We start from the raw sequence: 14,297 nt of genomic DNA on the forward strand, positions 1-14,297 counted from the left end.
GAGCGGCAGTTCTCTGGGCAAAAATGCCTTGTTGATGGCAGAGGTCAGAGGAGAATGGCCAGACTGGTTACAGCTGATAGAAAGGCTACAGAAACTCAAATAACCACTTGTTACAACCGAGGTATGCAGAAGAGCATCTCTGAACGCACACCACGTCAAACCTTGAAGCAGGTGGGCTATAGCAGCAGAAGACCACACCGGGTGCCACTCCTGTCACCTAATGAAGTGGCTGGTGAGTGTATACTGAAGCAATGCACATTATGTACCTTGCTCATGGGTACAAAGGCAGTGTCCTAGAGGGGAATTGAACCTTTAGGTTACAAGACCAACTCCTTACCCATTATACCACACTGCCGCCCACATTAACAGTAATGTGTATATAAATACTGTATGGACAAGGGGATTTATTTCTGTATTTTAACAATGTTTGGAAAAGTATGCCAAAAACAGGAATTTGTGCTTTTCAGGATCAGTTTACATGCTAAAATCAAATCAAGTGGATTTTCCTGTTTCCTGGTGTAGTGTACAATTTATTCCAAATTGGACAGGGATATAGCTCTGAAATATAATTTAATTCAAAAGAATGTACAGAATTTTGTCTGGTGATGATATGTCATAATTACTCAATTTTCCAAGAAAATTTACATTTTGAACATTCATTTCAGGATACATATACACTTAAATCTGCTGCTTTATGAGGCCACTCTTGGTTACACAAAATGCATCAACTTATCCTGTTTAATGTAACGTACATGGTTGGTAGTTTCCTGTGGGAGTGTGTGAGGTCTCGGTACCTAACAGATGTCAACCAGACAGTAGAGGGGGAAGGTACATACAGGCTATCCATCAGGTCCCGCATAAGAAAACCATTATCCATTTTGCTCGTGGAATTTGCATCAGCCTATTTCCCTTTACACGGCAACAAATGTAACGTAATGGGAAAGTTACCACAAACGCATCACTCCCTAGCTGGTGCTGACTTGAGTTGTATGATTGGGACCCTGCACTCCAGAAATTTTGCGTCTCTTGTTTCGACTCCGTTTCTTTTTCTCGTCATCCGTCGTTTTTGGTGTCGGTACTCCAGGTTTCTTTTTCTTCTTCAGGCAGCTGAGTGGGTTTGGATTTGTGACCTTTCTTTTGCGTTTTTTGTGGCATCCTTTAGCCCCGTCTCGTGCAATACCCTGCTCTTCCTTAAGTCTGCAAATGCTGTGCTGCTGCTGTGGAGTCACCAATTCTCCTGACTGCACTGCCTGAACGTGGGTAACCGAGCGCAGGGAAGGTTTGTCCAAAACAATGGTATTCAGTATGATGTACAGAAGAGGCACTCCAGGAACTTTCTTCACAGCTGCGGATAACTCATGGTCCTGAAGAAAAAATAAAATGTGAAAAACAGAACAACCTTTCGGGGGAGCCGATAAAAAACACCTTTTACATAACTTTTAAAGACACTATATCGTTGTAATGCAAATAATGCTGTATTGGATACATGTCTAACAGTTAAACTGATGCTTCAGTAATGTTCGTTCTAAAAAAAAATAATTAAAAAAAGCCTGGAGAGAGGACTTTGTAGACTGTTACAACCGAAATAAGTCGCGATACTGTTCAAATTTATATTCATCTGAAAAAGGGGGTATGTTACCTGAGACGCTATGAAGTAGTGGTGGGGATTGTTGGCGTCTAGCATTGACAGAAGACACTGTGAAGCTGGGACAGGATTCTTAAAGTGCGAGCAGTTCCTAATCTGGAAACGCTGCAAGATGATTTTAGCTCCATAAAGTTCCTTCCCCAGCGACTCAAGTTCCTTCAAAACACAACTGTAGAACACATTAAACAATTTATATTACAAAAAATGACATTTAGCGACCATGTTTTAGCTATCGACAACGAAGAATATAAATTCTACATAACATTCACTAGCTAGCTAGCCAGCTAATTTATGACAAAAAGTTTGAAACATAACTTACTTGGTGGTACACAACTGCACCTCTCCCATCAGGTATTTTGGCATCTGCTCTTTAATTTGAATTTTATTCTTCAAAGCTGCTTGGCAAAACGTGCCGTCGAGAAGTATCTGAAATGGTTCCCTAAAACTGAAGTTGTACTTATAAAAACTAATAGTTTTCTTTGCTTGTTTCTGCCGTTTGATTTTCATTGCAACAAGCGGACTCGAATCTTATATACACTGCTAAGCACCAACACACGCTCTTATTGAACCTCCAAAGTATGGTATAAATTTGATATTTAAAAAATCAAGCACGACTACTCAACTGACCACGTGATATCCCCGTGCTACAAGGAAGAATGTCCGTTGGAAAACGAAGACAAAGTGTCTGGGTTTCCCAGTGACAGCTAAGTAATATTAATGATTAATCATATAATTAATGTACTTTATATTATTTATATCATTATAGATAAACACATTGTATTATGTTTAATAACGGTTTATAAATGCTTTCCATACTAGGGCTATCGTGTTATACTGTGGTTGTGTTGCCAGGAACACATCCCATCTACCTGGTATTTGACCCGAGCACAATATAGTGTTACATTATATTCCCGGAAACATTATCCAACTTCTTTCCTTTTCGCTCTCAGTAATTTAGAAAGATGGCCGCCCGCAAAGAATCTGCCGCGGCATCTTCTGCACCCGCCACGCCGTCTCAGAACACACTGGACTCACCAGTCAAGCAGATCCAGATAGAAGGGCTGGTAAGTTGCATCTGCAAACCCAGCTAGCCTTTATGATCATCCGTTAACGTTCATTACGGACAGCAGGCTACTGATCGACTGAACACATGGACATCATCACACCACCACCAGGCCTTATCGGCGGCTAATTGCTAGCTAGTTAGATGAAGCTTTGTGAAACACGAAGCTAGCTAAACATTTGGTCCATTGTCTGATGGTACGGCGTGACTTAAATTACAGTGGGATGTAGTGCCAGGATCATAGCTAACGCACAGCGACCGACCATCACCCGATAGCTGATTAATGCTAACTTAGACTAATTAACACTGTATATAACTCGTATTGTGCAAGGTAACTGGGTGTTCACTTATTTCAGTAACCAAATTAAAGTATACTACATATTCAACAAAGGATACCGGTTATGAAACTAGTGTGTTATAATTATTCAGCGCCTTTTAAAGTTTGTTTGCTAAAAACCTCCTTTCATCCGTCTTTTTCGGTTGCTTCAGTGGTGACTTAATTTCTTTAACTCTGCTAACGTATGTGTAATTTCCACATAGCACATACCGCGTCAAGTATTAGCTAGTTATAGTTATACAAGTAAGTGTGTAATACGCTGTAAGTTAGCTTGCATAACGTTAGCTAACTAACACATGAGTTCGAGCGATTTGGTCGCTACTTGCGACTCTAGTCAGAACTGAATATTGGTTGGCTAGCAGGCTATAATGCCGGATGTAATTGGTTGTTACTAAACATGTCATCAGTAGATCACTTTAGCTCACTAAATTACTTTCTTCCCTAACATGTAAGTTTTAATGTTCCCTCCACTTTAGCCGGTGTAGTTATGAGGCTTTTAACTTACTGGTTCGTAGCAATACAGTAGATGGAGCTATAAACCCGCGGAACCAGAAACCGCTGAAATACCTCCACCACTGTCTTCAGGATTTTTGCCTGCCAGAGCAGTTTGGGTTGGCATTATGGCGGTTTCAATGTATTATTTTCGGGTCTTGACACGCATTACTTTTAAATATCCAGTACTGATCATTGTCTCTAAATTGCATGCATTATTAAAGGTCATGTTTGTGTTGGGGTATGGGTTGACAAATTGAGATGCTACAGCATAGCGAATATTTTTGTAGACTTGTATCATTCTGATTGATTTACTCTAAAATGCAGGAGAAAAAATAAGGACATGTTTTGACCTTAGCCATGTTACAGTCAAATCCCAAATCACCCCCCCCCCCAAGCTGAATGTCAAGGTAGTTGTCCCAACAACTGTGTGATTTAAAAAATTAAAGAAAGAACATAGGACATAAATTATATTACAGATTTTGAAGATGTACACTACATGCCCAAAAGTATGTGGACACCCTTTCTAATTAGTGGGTTTGGCTATGTCAGCCTACGGGCGCCTAAATTCAAGCATACAGCCATGCAATCTCCATAGGCAAACATTGGCAGTAGAATGGGGCATACTGAAGAGCTCAGTGACTTTCAACATGGTACTGTCAAAGGATGCCACCTTTCCAACAAGTCAGTTCGTCAAATATTTGCCCTGTTATAGCTCTGCCGGTCAACTGTAAGTGTTGTTATTGTGAAGTGGAAACTTCTAGGAGAAACTACAGGTCAGCCGTGAAGCAGTAGGCCACACAAGCTCACTGAATGGGACCGCCCTGTACTGAAGTGTGTAGCGCATAAAAAATTGCCTGTCCACGGTTGCATCACTCACTACCCAGTTCCAGAGTGGAAGCAACATCAGCACAAGAATTGTTCGTTGGGAGCTTCATGATATAGGTTTCCATGGCACAGCAGTCGCACACAAGCTTAAAATCACCATACGCAATGCCTAGCATCGGCTGGAGTCGTGTAAAACACACTGCCATTGGACTCTGGAGCAGTGGAAATGCGGTGTCTGGCATTGATGGATCATGCTTCACTATCTTGCAGTCTGATGGATGAATCTGGGTTTGGCGAATGCCAGGAGAACGCTACCTGCTTGAATGTCAACTGTAAAGTTTGGTGGAGGAGGAATAATGGTCTTTGAATGAGATGTTCAGCAACACTCATGGGTGCGATATTTGGGTATCCACATACTTCTGACCATATAGTGTAGAACACGTGCATGTGAACTTACTGATGTTTTTCCAGGCTCAAAATAGAGCTTAGGTTGTGACTGTGTGACAGAAACTGGGTCGGTCTGGCTTCCCTGCTGCTGTCGACTACGACACTCGTCCTCTCCCTATGTTTCGCTACGTTTACAATATGAAGTTCTGGTCTTCAAGAGGCAACTGCTGTGTGTTGAGATGTAGCTTATAAAAATTAAATGTGTGACCAAAATTTAAAAAATTGGGACAATTGAAATATTTATTGAAGCTATATACGTACTAAAATTGGGGGGAAATATAGTCTATACTGAAGAAAGATTGTCATTCTCTACAGCAATAGTGGTATTTGGAATTGAAATGTGTCTTGAAATGCGTTTCAAGACATTGTAGCTTAATACAGTAAAAAACATTTAGGCAGCCTAAGACATGTCAATGTGGGAAAAACCTTGTAATGTATGTTCTACATAATTTATAACACTAAAGAATTTCACTTTGACATTCTGAATGGCACATGACGCCCTGGACATAGTGTAACAAAAGGCTGGCATTTTTCTGGAATTAGAAACATGACGATCATATAATACCAATGTATACGAAAGAGGACTGTACTCAGCCAGAAAACTACAGGCCCGTAAGTTTTACTTTCATCGCATGTAAAATACTGGAATCTATCATTAGAGACAAGTTGGTGGTATTTCTTGAAAATAGCAATATCCTAAGGGATAGCCAGCATGGTTTTCGTAAGGAAAGGTCATGTCTGACAAACCTTCTTTTATTCTTTGAAGAAGCTACCAAGTGTTTTGATTATAACAAGCCGTAGGATATTATCTACTTAGATTTCCAAAAGGCATTTAATAAGGTACGACATGAGACTTGTTAGTAAAATGAAGACTGTAGGAATTAGAGGACATATTTCAGAGTGGATTTGGTACTTGCTACAGGGTAGAACACAAGTAGTAGTAGAAGGATGGACATTATCTAAGTAGAGAGCTGTTAGAAGTGGAGTCCCCTCAAGGATCGGTGCTGGGACCACTGCTCTTCTTCATTTATATCAATGACCTTGACTGGGAAAAGTATATTAGTCATTTGCAGATGATACAAAACTTGGAGGCCCAGCTAATAGTTTAATTACATTTGTTAGACCACACTTGGAGTATTGTGTGCAGTTCTGGGGACTGTACTACAAGAAAGATACAGAGGCTCTGGAAAAAGTTCAAAGGCGAGCAACAAAATTGATTCCTGGTATGAAAGATAAAAGCTATGAGGAAAGACTTAAGATGCTTAACCTCTTCAAGCTTAGTAAAAGGAGACTCAGGTATGATTTGATTGAGGCTTTTAAATTTGTAGAGGGGATCAACAAAGTGAACTACAAGAGATTCTTCAGGTTGAGTTCTGTTAGTTGAACAAGAGGACATGAATGGAAATTTACAAAAGGTAGATTCTATATAGACATTAGGAAGATTTTTTTCATGCAGAGTAGTCAATGTGGAATAGCCTGCCGGGTCACATAGTAGAGGCAGAAACTCTGGGGATTTTCAAGACTAGGCTTGATACAGTGTTAGATACTATCTAGTCTGCAGATAATCAGAGCACTAATTTAGTGAGGAAAATGGCGAGCATTGTTGGGCTGAATGGCCTGTTCTCGTCATTGTATAATATTAGGCTATGTCTTCTGTTTTGAGTCCTTTAGCTAGAGTGCACATCTGAAAGCTTGAAGTGCTAGTACTTGTATATACACACTGTTTATGTATACACACTACAAGCTAAAGCAAAAAAACAACTACATTTTGTTAATTTGAAAGATGAGAAAAATAAAAATTCTGTCTTTACTGTATTAGTGTGAAAGAGTACATGGCCATCAGTCTAAATGAACAGTGGCAAGTGAGTCTTTTCTCTCTAGAGAATTTTTCCTCATACTGTCATACTGTACATGAGTTGCTGTCCCACTTGGTTCAGGACATTTTGGAACTTCGTACCCCTGACAGAAACATGTTAAATGGGCCAGGCACTACAGTTGAAATGTAGCTAGGTCTGGTGGTCACTCCAGGAGTTCTGTCACAATGCCATCATTATCTTCTAACGTTTCAAAGCTTTATCGGATGACTGATGGCTATGAATGATATTTAAAAAGCGAAACATGGCCAAGAAAGTAATTACTATTAAGATAGCTGCACAGTCTCACACAAAAAGGCCAGTGACAAAGTATGCTGCTACCCACTATTCAGGGTAGTGCAACTGGTCTGTGAAATTTCAGCACAGGAATATGTGTGATCTCAAAGTGATGTCCTTTCTATGGGCCACTGTCACTGGTTTTTTACAGGGCTTTGAAGTCTCCCTTTCATTTAGATTTTCTTTTCCGCTGTATCTCCTGTAACAGTGGAGCAAATTTAAAGAAGCCACTGTCAGTCTCTTGTTTCTTCTCTCTGATAGTCTTGTATCTGCTTGTGCTAACGTCCAGAGAGCCAAATCGCAGCAAGTGTACGTCCAAAGAGTTCTGCACTTGTGTGTTTTGTCTCTGCAGTCCAGAATTGATGTTTTTGGGTTGTGTCATAGACCAAGATTGTTTAATTTTAGACTTTGTCCACATTTGATTCAGCCTTCAGTAAGGGTGGGGGTCTCTATCTCTTGTATTTAAAAAAATAATAAAATAATGCAGAAAGTACCACCGCAGAAATATGGCAGCCCCACTCTTTTAAGACTTCAGTCAACCCTCTGCGTCTGGGCAGCTGTGTGTAGGTTGTAACTGTAATATAACATCACACTGTGCTGTATAAAAATACATGTCGTGCCTTTTGTTGAAGCAAATGTGATTGTTCAGTTCAGCTTCAAAACCAAACTAACAATACATCCAGTATAGGTCTTTCCTTTGGCTTTTGCTGCAGTGTCCTTTAAAAGTGAGTGTTTCCTCAGAAAAGGTTATCAGATAAACAGCAGTGCAGAGGAATGAAAAATTGAATGCATACTGTGCCATTTCTCTATGCACCTTCAAACAGCGTATAAAAAAAAATTCACAGACAGACCAAGTACTGATTCTCTTTAGTGACAGATGTTCAATACACGGCCTGTTCCTGTGGTCCATCAATTCTCTCTGCATTCATACAGTAATAGATTTTGAGTGCTGCATTAGGTTTATGAATATTCATGATGTTCCAGGTCTTGGGACATGCAAACACTGTGCACTGGCCACTGCCATTCAGGAGCATGCATACAATGTGGACGTTTCTGGTTAAACATTAGAGACAGAACTTTCCATGTTATTAACGCAGTGCTGGCCATCTGCTCAGACTGTAGCTGGCACACGGAATTGAGATTCTGCACCTCAAGCGTGAGATTGCTTGGATGGTGATGGTTAATGCCAGCAATCAGCCTAGAGTTAGCATGCATGTGCAAACAGGCTCCCTGCTGTGAATACCACTCGGTTCATAAGCATTTCCAATTCGCTACACAGATGGGGCCCTTCCGGAGATGGGTGCCTGTTTCCACGCACAAGCCTGAACTGTCGCGCCCTTGAACTCCCACAGTAGCGCTCCTGCAGAACGGCCGTTAATGAGCAAGAGTTCCTGGCTTTTACAAATTGGTGACACGCAGAGTACAGCATGTTTTGTCTGTTGGAGTCGAGCTCTGAAACGTGTTCCAGGACACGTGCTGTGAGCTGACTGCTTTTGTTCCTTCCGGTGAAAGCACGAGATACTGACCCTGTATTTTGGTGAAATCTGCCCCTTCTCTGCTCGTGCCCACTCTGAGGACAAACGTAACTGGGGAGAGGCTGTGACACTTCAAGTGAAAATCGCATGCTCATGCATGAATGCAGTTAGATTCTGTTCATGGATGGGTCATGAGCCTGGACAAAAAGCACAGAATCTAATTTTCCACATAGCCTGTTGGATTGTTTCGGAATAGTTTTGGTTCAGTCTTCAAAGTACATTTTTGAGCAGATCTTCAGGTAATTTGACCTTTTATAGGTGTAGCCCTTTTCCCCAGGGGTAGTGTGGGTGGGAATTTCATTGCTTTGTGTTTTGGCAAGAAAACGGCAAACCTCACTTATTCGCTTTTACGCATATCTTAAGAAAATTGTTCTCTTTATGAGGTTGACTTCACGTGGAATTTTGGATTTTGCAAGCCCTTTAATTTTTGTTTTCTTATTTTATGAATAATTTTATTTTGCAATTGTGAATGTGCATGTAGAATTTCCTTATGAATGCGAACTTTATTGCACAGTATGACGTTACGATGGAAATGGCAAGATTAAATTTTATTGGGTGTCAGATGTTTGAAAATATGATTGGCAGTGTAGTTCTAGAAGTACGATGAAGACTCTTATTGTTTTTAAGTATTTAAAAATTCAGAGTGGTGGTACTTCGGGGGTACCCAGAAAGGCCTGAACTGCATGGCTTGCTGTCTGTTAATCAGTGCATCCCAGATATTGCTCAGGCTGCAGTTGGATTGCTCTTGGCATGTGGATTTATTTTGTTTGTTTTGAAACAATAATGTAATTCACATTGGTTTGTCGGCAGAGCACAATTCATGTGCTTTGGGCATTGTGTGTTTTATTTAATTTGGCTGATTGCACCTGTGTGACACAATCACTTCCGTCCGTAAGTCAGTTATAGCAAAACAACATGGCATAGATACATCTGGACAATTCATAGAAATATACCGAATAACCAAGGTAATGTCCACAAGCTTTGAAGGCTTACTACCGACACTTGCTACCGCTAACTATGTTTGATTGCAGCTAACATTAGCCTGCATACTGTGAGTTCACAAAGAAGTTAGATTGGAAGGATTGATTATTGTCTTTGGACATTTGTTAGTCCTTAGTCACCTAACTGCTAACTTTATTTGAAATTTAAATATCTTTACCTTACAAAACTAGCCAACTGTGTGGTTTAAATTTTGGCTATTTTGCTATCAAGTTAACGTAGCTTAGTTAATTTGTAAGGGTCCACTTTCAATGTGAAATTTACTTGTGTAGGCCTTTGTTTCCATAATACAGTTAGGCTATGTTATATTATTTGAGAATTTGCTGACAAATAAACTTCTACGATATCGAAGCTTGATTGTTTTGTGTGACTCATCAGATATCCCGTAGATACTGTATTACCAAATATTGCTTTTATTTGGCTGCTATTAACTATCATCAGCAGCATGTCATTATAATGTGACACAAACGGCCATTGTAGGCCTAATATTTTAATTCTCTAAATAGAGTTACATATAGGCTATATTCATTACATTACATTACATTATAGGCATTTAGCAGACGCTCTTATCCAGAGCGACGTACAACAAGTGCATAGGTTTCATGATGTAGAGGCGCAAAAGAAACACTAGAGTGAAGTAAGGATCGTAGTGCCAGAAGTGACCACATCGATCAGGACTCCAACCCTGTAGAGTAAGCTTGTTCAGCAAACAAGAATCCTACCAAGTACAAACTAGCACTGGAATCACACCTAATCATACAAAAACAATCCTGCCAGATACACTAACATAATCAAATTATCCTAGCTAGGTACAGTGAGCTGAACTATAGGCTAGGGAGGGGTGGGGAGAGGTGCAGCCTGAAGAGATGAGTCTTCAGTCTGCGTTTGAAAGTGGTGAGATTCTCTGCTGTTCCAGATATTCCAGTAGTAGATATACCTGTAAATCCTTATAGGATGAATTAGAAATGAAACATTATGGTACTAAAATATTATAAAATATAATACTAGAATGTTAGAAATAATGGCTTGTCTCTAATAATGATCCGTCTCAAATAAAGGCCTGGTTCTTTCTTCAGTTGAGGTAAATAAAGGCCCCGATCACTATTCGAGAATTCCCGGATCACCTACACATATAAGAAAAATCAGCTTGTTAAGGTGACATGGAAAAGGGAAAAAAGACTCGCTGCAAGTCAGCCTCTCTCTACTAGCTACTAATAGTTTGCTCCACACACGGGTTGAGAGCTCCCTGTGCACACGGGTGGGTGTAGGCATCCCTGAGTGCCATTCTATTTTGGAGTTGTGGGCCCTTTAGTGAAAGAATGCTGTGTGCTCTGTCTGTTGTGTCAATTATTGAATTCGGCCATTTTGAATCCTGAGTTTGTTGTGAATTTCTGTTTGTATGTATCTGTGTGTGGCAGGCAGGTGTACTGTTGTGCCTGTCATAAGCCTTAATTGTTTTCCCTGGGTTTTTCTAGTACATGCTGTTAGCTGCTGTTTTTCCTCCATTCAATGCTAACGTTGTTAAAGAGCAGGCTTTCTCTGCCATATGCTTTGGGGGCCGTGTTGATCTCATTAGAAAAAAGAAAATGGCTGTCAGGTATGAGGCTTGAGCTCTCTTCAGGTGAAACGGGAGGAATGAGTATTTCCGGCCCCTGCGCACTGAACCTTCCTCTTAATCTCGGCCTCAGGTTAAATCCAGGCGTATTTTCACAGCGAATCCCTGCAGCGCACGGTCCCAGCGGACCACTCTCCGCAAATGAACCGTGTGGCGAGCGCCTCCTGTCCGCAGTCTCTGGCGGACAGCTCTGCGGTCATTTAATTGGAGCTTTCATCCATCTCTGCCCGCGATGAGCAGACGCTGAGCTTCGCGCAGGGCGGCCTCATTTTATTCTCAGCTTGCGTAGGCAGCCGCTGTTAGCGCGCCTGTCAGGGGAGGATAAAGCGGGCGATATTACTGCTTGTAGCCGTGACGCCGCTTGGCTCTCATTGATTTCCTATGGCTCCTGTTGCCTCGGTTCTCCTTAAATAAGAATTTTTACCCCCGGTTTCCTTCAGCTCAGTTATTGGATTTATGTCCCTCCTGGCCCCCATGCTTCTTTTCTTCCTGCCTCTGGACGGTGCGTTTTTGTGACTTATTTTGAGCATGTGTTGTGTTCCCACCGGGTCCGACCGGTCCTTACCGCTAGAGACCATGGGCGTTGTCCACACTAGCTCCCGCCTCTGATACGTGCCGTTACGTTCCCGCGAAACTTTTGGAATGAATGACATAATGAGGCAGGAGCTGGCAGTTCTGCGTGTTATACACCATTTTCGTTTTTTCTTGTCAAGGAAATCCTGCAGTTCCCAGATTCGGTGGTCACGTCTCTTCCCCTAATTTAAATGGCCGCCGGTCATAAATCAAACATTTTGTGCCCGATGCAATAGAAGGGGGAACGAGAGAGTGCAGTTATTGGGAAGGAACTGCAGGCAGCCTAGAGGAATAATAATGGAAACTGACTGAAAATATTCAGTTTTCCTTATGTCACCCTCAGTAGCCTGAAACCTCTGTCCACACTGTTTGAAGGAAATGGCTTCGTTTGTGGTCAAACGGTGTGCCTTTAGACCTGTGTTTCTCAAACAGGCCCATAGGCCATCTCCCTGGTGGTCTGTTGGTGAAGGTGACATTTTTATTAATCGCATAATCGATAGTCTGTAGCTAGCTGGTTTCCTGCCGAGTTGATATTGCAAGGCTGTGCTCAGGTGAAAGGTACACATGCCATTCGTGATGAATGAAGTCATTTTGTCCTCATCACATATAATGGTGCTCTTTGAAATGTACAAATGTTATTGTGCATAATAAATGTGTTGTGTTTAAGTGTGAAAGCCCATCTGGTCAGGAGAGATTTTCACAGTTGTTTGTGATCCAGTAATAGTAATGGGTTTGGCAGGGTCTTTTGTAGATATAATGTGGGCAAAACTGCAGTGTCACCTAGAGATGTGTGATTGAGGCCCTGGGGCTGAAGCAGTGTCTGTCTCTCCCACTAATTGTGCACGGTGTCAGTCTGCAGCTGAAATTATGTTTGAGTCTGCTTGAGCACGGGGGCAGGCGGGAGCCATTCAACGATAAGGGAGAGCACTCCGAGCTACACCCCCCCCCCCACTCACGTACACTGGGCCATCAGCCCTCTCTCCCATACCCCCCCGCCCTCGCACCCCTCGCGCTCTGAACTGCCACTGTAAAGCCTTTCATTTCTGCTCAGTGACAACCTATCCCCCAGCAGGCTCTCTCCTAATTGGTTCCCCGACAGTAGTCACTGTGCTGTTATCTCTCAATATCAAATGCAGTTTAATTAGGTGGGTGATGGCTTTCAGGGGCCAATTTCACCGTATGTTCAGAGCTGACGTTAATTTGGGCTGTGCGCCGGGCTTGTTTTTGTAGTTCTCAACCTTGCAGACGTCTGAGCTTTAAGCCTCTGTAAAAGGAGACATCAAAGCCGAGGGGCCGGCAGGACGTCTGTGTCACTGGGCCGACGGGTCAGGCCCAGTCGCTGCCGGTAGGCTGTCACAGATCTGGTGTGCAGCATGAGGGGGCTTTCGGGTGAGCCTGTCTGCCTCCGCGTGAGCTTGAATTAGATGTGCGATTCGCAAACGTTTCTGAACTGAAGAAACAGGCCCGGCGGCACTCGGGATATCGGCTTTTTAATGCCACCGGGGCCCGGGGTGCGTGCTGTTCGATTTCAGGCCTAAAGCGCTGCAGCAACTGCGACAGCAGCAGCGAAAACTAAACAAGCCGTGACACTTGTCATGAGACCTCTCAGGTCCCCGGGCCTGGGCTCAAGGGTGAATGCAGGGCGACTGGATCCCAGCGCAGGTGCGATTGCTGCATTCCGAGCACAAACGCCCCTCCGCCCAAAGCCCGCAATGGGGAAAACCGGACCGGGGCCCCTGCTGTCGCCAGACACGCTTGTTGCTGAAAAGAGCAGTGAATTATAAAAACCAGCACAGCACTTTGCACTCTGACTGGCAGGGGTTTGCTTTTTTACTCTTTTGTTTTTCTTTTTACCTCTTGCTGATTTTACCAGAGCTGAACACCGCTCTTTCCTTGTGTGTCCTCAGCTCAGTTTCCTTATTTATTGCTTGGTTGTTTATTTTATTTCATTTTTTTGAGAGTTCTCACAGCCAGATTGTTCACTGAGTACATGCATAAATGAATGTATAAAGATGCTGGATTAACATATCCTACTTCTGGCTGGGTAAACTGCTTAAATGGAAAGTTAAACAAATCCCCATTAGGGGGTAATGAATCACAGATATCCTTATTTTATTTATATTTTCCTGTCATGGTGCAAATTAGTCATAACCTTTGTGACCCAAGTACAACAAATTGTTATTGTTAATATTCAATAAGGTACAATTTCTCTCAGTTGTTCAGAAAGTGACATTTTTAATGCATCTGTCTGAATCCATGTAGTATCGTAATGAGTTTATATGCCACATCTGTAGGGTTGATCTTATGCAACATTCTTCCCTCTCAAATGCTTCAGATGGGCACGGTTAAGAGCACAGTGAGCCTGAAAGATTTTGCAATTTGTGGCACTTCAGAATAAGTAATCAAGAGTTCCAGAACTTTCTACCCCATGCCCAGCTGTTCCCATTGCACTCGCACACTTGCATTTGTGCTTTTTGCCTAGCACAGCGAAAAAACACAGCTAATTAAACACTAATTAATTTTTTGTACTTTGTATCTCACACAACTGGGGAGGAAGTGTTTTGAAGGGGAAAAATAAGATTGAAGGGAGACCTGTTTTGGCTTATTTTTGTA

The 14,297-nt window shown here is 42.1% G+C and overlaps 2 protein-coding genes across 2 annotated transcripts in view; one reads left to right on the top strand and one right to left on the bottom strand.

The window, feature by feature from the left end:
• Positions 1–519: 519 nt before the first annotated feature.
• On the bottom strand, positions 520–2,315 carry utp23 (UTP23 small subunit processome component). Its single transcript, XM_035428385.1, has 3 exons — positions 1,965–2,315; positions 1,640–1,814; positions 520–1,364 (listed from the first exon to the last, which is right to left on the bottom strand). Exons 1-3 carry the CDS (start codon positions 2,150–2,152, stop codon positions 966–968), a joined length of 762 nt encoding a protein of 253 aa, XP_035284276.1. The 5' UTR covers positions 2,153–2,315; the 3' UTR covers positions 520–965.
• A 244-nt stretch (positions 2,316–2,559) lies between these two features.
• Positions 2,560–14,297, top strand: part of eif3hb (eukaryotic translation initiation factor 3, subunit H, b) — a 91,655-nt gene continuing 79,917 nt past the window's right edge. The window contains exon 1 of the mRNA XM_035430320.1: positions 2,560–2,709. Coding sequence (XP_035286211.1) covers positions 2,608–2,709 — 102 coding nt within the window. The 5' untranslated portion in view covers positions 2,560–2,607. The remainder of the gene's footprint in view (positions 2,710–14,297) is intronic.

Source organism: Anguilla anguilla, chromosome 8 (assembly GCF_013347855.1).
Source record: "Anguilla anguilla isolate fAngAng1 chromosome 8, fAngAng1.pri, whole genome shotgun sequence".
Classification (NCBI taxonomy): Eukaryota; Metazoa; Chordata; class Actinopteri; order Anguilliformes; family Anguillidae; genus Anguilla; species Anguilla anguilla.

Bases quoted from the DNA above. Each gene is read 5' to 3' on its own strand.
- utp23 (XM_035428385.1), bottom strand. From the start codon at position 2,152: ATGAAAATCAAACGGCAGAAACAAGCAAAGAAAACTATTAGTTTTTAT. The intron at 1,815-1,964 runs GTAAGTTATGTT...TGTGTTCTACAG, and splicing joins GTGCAGTTGTGTACCACCAA to TTGTGTTTTGAAGGAACTTG. The intron at 1,365-1,639 runs GTAACATACCCC...TTTTTTCTTCAG, and splicing joins ACTACTTCATAGCGTCTCAG to GACCATGAGTTATCCGCAGC.